General features: G+C 47.8%; 1 protein-coding gene across 2 annotated transcripts in view; it reads right to left on the bottom strand.

Moving 5' to 3' along the window:
• Nucleotides 1-961: 961 nt before the first annotated feature.
• Nucleotides 962-6000, bottom strand: part of net1 (neuroepithelial cell transforming 1) — a 31852-nt gene continuing 26813 nt past the window's right edge. For both annotated transcript variants that reach the window (XM_036944734.2, XM_021563733.3), the window contains 7 exons: nucleotides 5318-5602; nucleotides 4555-4617; nucleotides 4158-4331; nucleotides 3712-3969; nucleotides 3434-3604; nucleotides 2878-3064; nucleotides 962-2754 (listed from right to left, as the gene is read on the bottom strand). In XM_036944734.2, the coding sequence (XP_036800629.2) occupies nucleotides 2315-2754; nucleotides 2878-3064; nucleotides 3434-3604; nucleotides 3712-3969; nucleotides 4158-4331; nucleotides 4555-4617; nucleotides 5318-5602 (1578 nt within the window). In that variant the 3' untranslated portion in view covers nucleotides 962-2314. The remainder of the gene's footprint in view (nucleotides 2755-2877; nucleotides 3065-3433; nucleotides 3605-3711; nucleotides 3970-4157; nucleotides 4332-4554; nucleotides 4618-5317; nucleotides 5603-6000) is intronic.

The raw sequence follows: 6000 nt of genomic DNA, 5'->3' as shown, positions 1-6000 counted from the left end.
TCGTTCTTAAATGGAATAAGTTTGGAACCACCAAGACTCTTCTAAGAGCTTGGGGGAGAAGGGTCTTGGTCAGGGAGGTGATCAAGAACCCGATGGTCACTTGACAGAGCTCCAGAGTTCCTCTATGGAGATGGGAGAACCATCCAGAAGGACAACCATCTCTGCAGCACACCACCAATCAGGCCTTTATGGTAGAGTGGTCAGACAGAAGCCACTACTCAGTAAAAGGCACATGACAGCCTGCTTCGAGTTTGCCAAAAGGCATCTAAAAGACTCTCAGATCATGAGAAACAAGATTATCTGGTCTGATGAAACCAAGATTGAAATCTTTGGCCTTTTAGCGTCACATTTGGAGGAAACCTGGCACCATCCCTACGGTGAAGCATGGTGATGGCAGCAAAAAATCAAATCAAATCAAAGTTTATTTGCGCTCAGGACAACGACACTAAGCACACAGCCAAGACAAAGCAGCAGTGGCTTTGGGACAAGCTTCTGAATGTCCTTGAGTTTCCCAGCCAGAGCCCGGACTTGAGCCAGATTGAACATCTGTGCAGTGACGCTCCCCATCCAACCTGGCAGAGCTTGAGAGCATCTGTAGAGAATGGGAGAAACTCCCCAAATACAGGTGCCAAGCTTGTAGCATCATACCAAAGAAGACTCAAGGCTGTAATCGCTGCCAAAGGTGCTTCAATAAAGTACTGAGTAAAGGGTCTGAATACTTACGTAAATGTGATTTGCCTGTTATAAGCAAGACTAAGAGATGCCATAATGGTGTAAACATTGTCGTCACGCCATTAACCATCTAAACAATTCAGATAACTCAAAAACAGTTACCAAGACAGCAACCAACAGCCAATGATGATGATGATGGTGTGTTTATGTATGACACATGTAGTTTTTCAGGTCAGATCATTCAGTCCACTGAGGTAGAAAATAGAAAGGAAGATAGTAACTCAAGAGGTCAGATGCAACTCTTACACAGATCTTTATTATAGATTTTTGTGTTGTTTTTACACCACATTGCATATAGGCCATGGCAGTCATATCACAGCCCTTTACTTTTCAGTACAGTTCTTTACCATCCCCTTTTCAAACAGTCAAACCTCATTCATTTTCCTTCTTCAAAACTTTCATAACACCTTCATCTGTTTTCTCCCTATAACATACATAGTCTTTCTTTTCATTTTTCTCACTGGCTTTTGACCAGTGCCTCAAACCTCCATTTTTGGACAAGGCACCACATCACAGCTCCATCATTGCGTGGCTAGTGGCTACACACACCTTGAAAACAAAAACCCCCAACTTCTCAGTTCAAACACATTCAACATTTCCCTCTTTTTTCCACATCTCTTAAGTCTTCTTCTAACATACTCTTTTGCTTTTCTCAACCCATCTTTGTGGTTTCTTTCAGCTATACGTCATCTCCTTAGTAGATCCCAACCCATCAGACAAGCATGTATATGCCCCTGCCAGTACTGTGGCTGGGGAGTGGCAGTGTCAACAACTAAAGCTCCATGTAAGATTGCTACGTTGAAAAGTGATCAATTTTCATTTGGAAGAGTCAGCTTTTTAAACCAACATGGCTCAGTTTAAATTGTTTTTACATTATAGTAAAACAAAATCTCATTTGATATGCGTTTTGACATAAAATTACTACATTCTGTAGCAATTCATGTTTTTTCCCCATTAAAATGCGATTGGATTAAAGTTAATGCCTTCAACTGCAGGTGATGCAAAAAGGTGGCCGGACCATAAAAAAATATCTGTTATTAGGAATGTACAAAAATAAGACCCGTCCTCCAGTACAGCTACAAATCAGACTTATCAAAATGTATAGTTTTCAGTTTCGTATCTCATCTATTGTTGAAACTCTTCCCTTCTATCCACCTCCCCAAAAAGTGTGAAATAACAACAGCAAAAAGATAGAAACAGTGCTGTTTTAAACATAGAGCTACAGTCATTTCAGATTGGGAAAAAAAAGGAGTAAAACTTCAATTTAAAAAAAAATCAAATAGTAAACAGGACTATATGCACGACTTCTATCTAATTACTGAAAGCCAAGCAGGCCTCTCCAGAATACTGAATGGTATGCACTTAGCCCCTTTGTGGACAGAACCAAACAGTGGAGGGATGGAAGGGTAATGTAAATAGCTGCCAATGGGGACAGTAACACAAAACACTGTTGTAATAAACACACAGATGCATAAATAAAAGTCCCATGGGGAGGGGACACACAGCCCCCCCCCCCCCCTCCCCCCTCCTTATGTACAAACATATTGTACACTCGCCCAGGAGTCCATTTTCTCCCCTCTAATTACACCATGGTCTCCTTCCTCTTCCCTAAAGCACAGAGGGAGCGCTTGTCCTTTTTGGTTTTGTGTTTGGGCGACGGGGAGGATAGTGGTGATGAAGAGGAGGATGAGGAGCGGGAGGAGGGAGACGTTGAGGTGGGACTGGGGGTCTCGTCCCCGCATAGAGAACTGGAGGCGGAGGTTGCACCTGCGGGCGTCAAAGGGCAGTTCTCGTCGGCCTCCTCCGTGTGGACGACGGAGGAGATTTTGGAGGAGTGCCGCTTGGAGTGGGCGTCGGCTGCCGGGGAGGAAGTGGGCGTGGTGACGTCGGCGGGGTGGTGGACGGAGATGGCGCTGCGCAGGCAGTTGAGCCACTGCTGCTTGTGGAAGACGTCGTTGACCTGCAGCGTGTGGGACTGGCCCCGAGACGGGTCATGGAAACGCACACGGAAGATGTTCTTGGCTGAGGAGATGAGCAGAGAACAAGACTTTAGATTAACCATCAGTTTCAGCTACAGGCTTTAACCTCCAGATAGACATGGAAGGTCATAGGGGAGGGGTCATAGGTGAGGGGTCAGGGGCTCACCTTTGTCTGAGTTACTGAATGCTCCTCTGAAGGAGCCACCCATTTTGACGTCTCCATCCTGCAGGTCCTCCAGCACCAGGTCCTGCACCGGGATTGGCTGCCGGTACACCTGGAAACAGTGGTGCTCGTTCCGCGTCACAGGCCGGGTCATCACCAACAGCTCTGTGAACAGGAACACATGCAGCTTCTGGAGGACAAAAGAAAGGAATAAATAATATATATATGTTAAAAATCAGATCATTGCAAAGGTTTTGTTTAATTTCAGGCATTGTTTCTCACATTCTCATCTGCCAACAGATTTTTATTTTCCTGAGGATTAATCATTGGTAGAGATTGTCATGTGATTATGTAATTCATGTGTTATTCGGTTCGTTTTAAATGAAAAAAGGTCCAAGTTTTGGCCCCGATTGCCTTATGTGGGGGTGCAGAGCTCATGTTTGTGCACGTGAGGGTTAGAAGGAGCCAGGGAAGAGTCATTGCTCTAGGTGGATTGCAGTGCGAGTGTGCATATTTTAGCATTATAATGTGTGTGTATGCGTGTGTGTTCTAAACTCACTGTTCCGCTCTTGTTGCGTAGCTCGCCGTGACACAACAGACTCTTGCACTGGTCGATGCGCGGGTCTCTTTGCCTGTCGTCCAGATACTCCAGCTTGTCTATGTAGTACTGGCTCTCTGACTCACCCTTCTTCATGTTGATGTCAGACAACACACCCTGGATGATGGTGATCTGGAGACAAATACACACAGTTATAGTCACAAACTGATAGGATACAATGATATATTTGATGTTTCAGAACGCTGTATTCATAAGTGTTTGTGGGCGTCTCCACTCACCGCTAGCTCCAGGTGGGGCGTGTCAGGGTGCTCGGGCATCGTGTGTTTGAGGATCTCTTTGAGCAGGAGGGGGTATTTGAACAGGCGGGAGCGGGGGATGTCAAGGAAGCTCCACAGGTCCAGCTTCCTGCTGAAGGGAGACTCCAGGCAGCGCTGCAGGAAGTCCTGCACCCTCCGGTCCTGTTTCTTCTGGTCCAACAGGGCCTTGGCCGCCACCTGGTTACTGCAGTAGTCTCGGTATGCATTCAGCCCTGGCAACTGGAGGGGAGAGAGATGTAGCGTACCGTTAGCACTTTGGCCATTCACTGCTAGATAAACATACAGATACGTCATGTCATAAAGGGGCATCTTTATGACATCATCAACACTTTAGTCCCTGCTAAACACACAGGTAGAGAAAGATAGAGAGAGGCCAGAATTGAGTGGGCACGGGCCCTGGTACGTACCCAGCTGACGACGATTTGTCCTATCTGTCCCACGGTGCCGTCGGGGCCGGTGGCTGTGGCCAGCTGGGCCAGCAGGTCCTCGTGGAGGGGGATGTAGGCATCCAGGTCCCCGAAGATATGGCTCAGCTCCTCCTCCGACATGATACTCAGCTTCAGCATGGGGTCGTGGTACGCCTGGAGGAGAGAGAAAATAGAGCCAAGCGGTCATTCAACAGCTTACGGTTTATTTAGAAAGAGAGTGGGAGCCTAAGAATAGCTCTGGAAGAAAGGTTTTAGTGAGATATTTTTATAGCTCATTGGTAATGGTCGGTCATGTTTAGAGGAGAGCTGCCAACTAGTCAGATTTAATCTGTTTGCCTGATATGTACTCTCGGAGGGTTTGAATTAAAGTACGAACCTTGCGTGCGAGCTGGAGGTCCTCAATCAGGTCCTGTTCTCCGCGAGTCAACTCAAATATGGCCTGAGGACGAAGGAGATGTTTAAAACACCATGGAACAGGAGGCCATGCCAAATTAAAACACATTAAACTAAAAAGGACACCAAATTACTGAGGACATATTAAAGTAAGAGGACAAATCAACACCAAATTACTGAGGTCAATGAGTTGCCAAATTCTTGTGTCCCTTCTCTCTCAATTACTCTCTCTGTGTTGTTTATGGTTTGAGAGTATTCTGACAGTTGGTTGAGAGGTCTGCCAGGCCAGGGGTACATTAGTGACGTCAGACACCAGCTCTGGAACAGACTGGTGACAGACTGGGCCCTGACCGCTTCTAACCCCACTTAGCTCACTCAGCACAAATACCGAGGGGACTTTCAAACCAAACAAAAGTCTGAACTCTTGTATGAGAATCAAAAGAGAAAAACAGTGCAAGGGGGGGGCAGCAGGAAAAGCGCCCAGCCCTCTGGCTTTAATAACTCTGTACCGGGCTAGGCTGAATACAGTGGCGTCTGGCTTTGTGACCTGGAGCGCACTCAGTCATCTGGAGCGCTTTAGCAGGGCCAGCCGAACTAGACATCAGGTATGTGGTTCAGTCTCTCACCTCACACCATTCTAATCTAATCACACCATCTATGGTTGCAGCCGAGTTCCCATTCTTTCTCTATTGGGATTTGTGTGAAAAGAGATTTGAGAAGTCTATGGTGATGGTGTTGACTCTCACCTCCTGTCTCTTGATCTCCTTGGTGGAGAAGGTGCCCTTCTGGTGGACGTCTAAGGTCTCCGACCACAGCGTGCTGTTGCGTCTCTTGGGCGGCGTGGGCGCCGCCGCCTTACTGCATGGCTTCTGGGGCACGCCCGGCGTCTTGCCACCATTGCCATCGCCCCGGAAGGATATGGACTGAATGGTCTGGCCGAAGCGCCGGACGGCCCCATTCCTCACGGGGGAGATGAAGTTAGCCAGCGAGGTCACTCTGCCAAGAGGACGGACACGCTTGTTGCTGGGTTCCTGGAGAAGAGAGAGGGGGGGGGAAACACAGATTAGGCCTCAGATTCTCAACTTCCTTTATCATAAACCTCAACCATCAGAACGTCAACTCCTTTAGCAGAAGCCTCAACAGGAAACAGTTAGAAGCTTCCCCATTACTGATATGACATGGCCCTGATGATGACAGCCATGAATCCCTATTGATGACACTCCCTCCACAAGGGAGGACGGGTTTGGAGCTGGGGTCAGGCCATAGAGACAGCGGTCGGGAGGAAGCAGCAGCCCCAGCAGCTGTTGCCTCCATCATGTGAGCACTGAGGAGCCCAGGGCAGGCTGGGGGAGCACAAAGACCCCCTTTCAGACTGCAGCCCAGAGGCGCCGACCAGAGAAGGGGCCTGGAGGCATGCCAGGAATGCACG

Source organism: Oncorhynchus mykiss, chromosome 15 (assembly GCF_057628025.1).
Source record: "Oncorhynchus mykiss isolate SJ-2025 chromosome 15, ASM5762802v1, whole genome shotgun sequence".
Classification (NCBI taxonomy): domain Eukaryota; kingdom Metazoa; phylum Chordata; class Actinopteri; order Salmoniformes; family Salmonidae; genus Oncorhynchus; species Oncorhynchus mykiss.
This window is presented reverse-complemented; position numbering and strand designations above follow the sequence as displayed.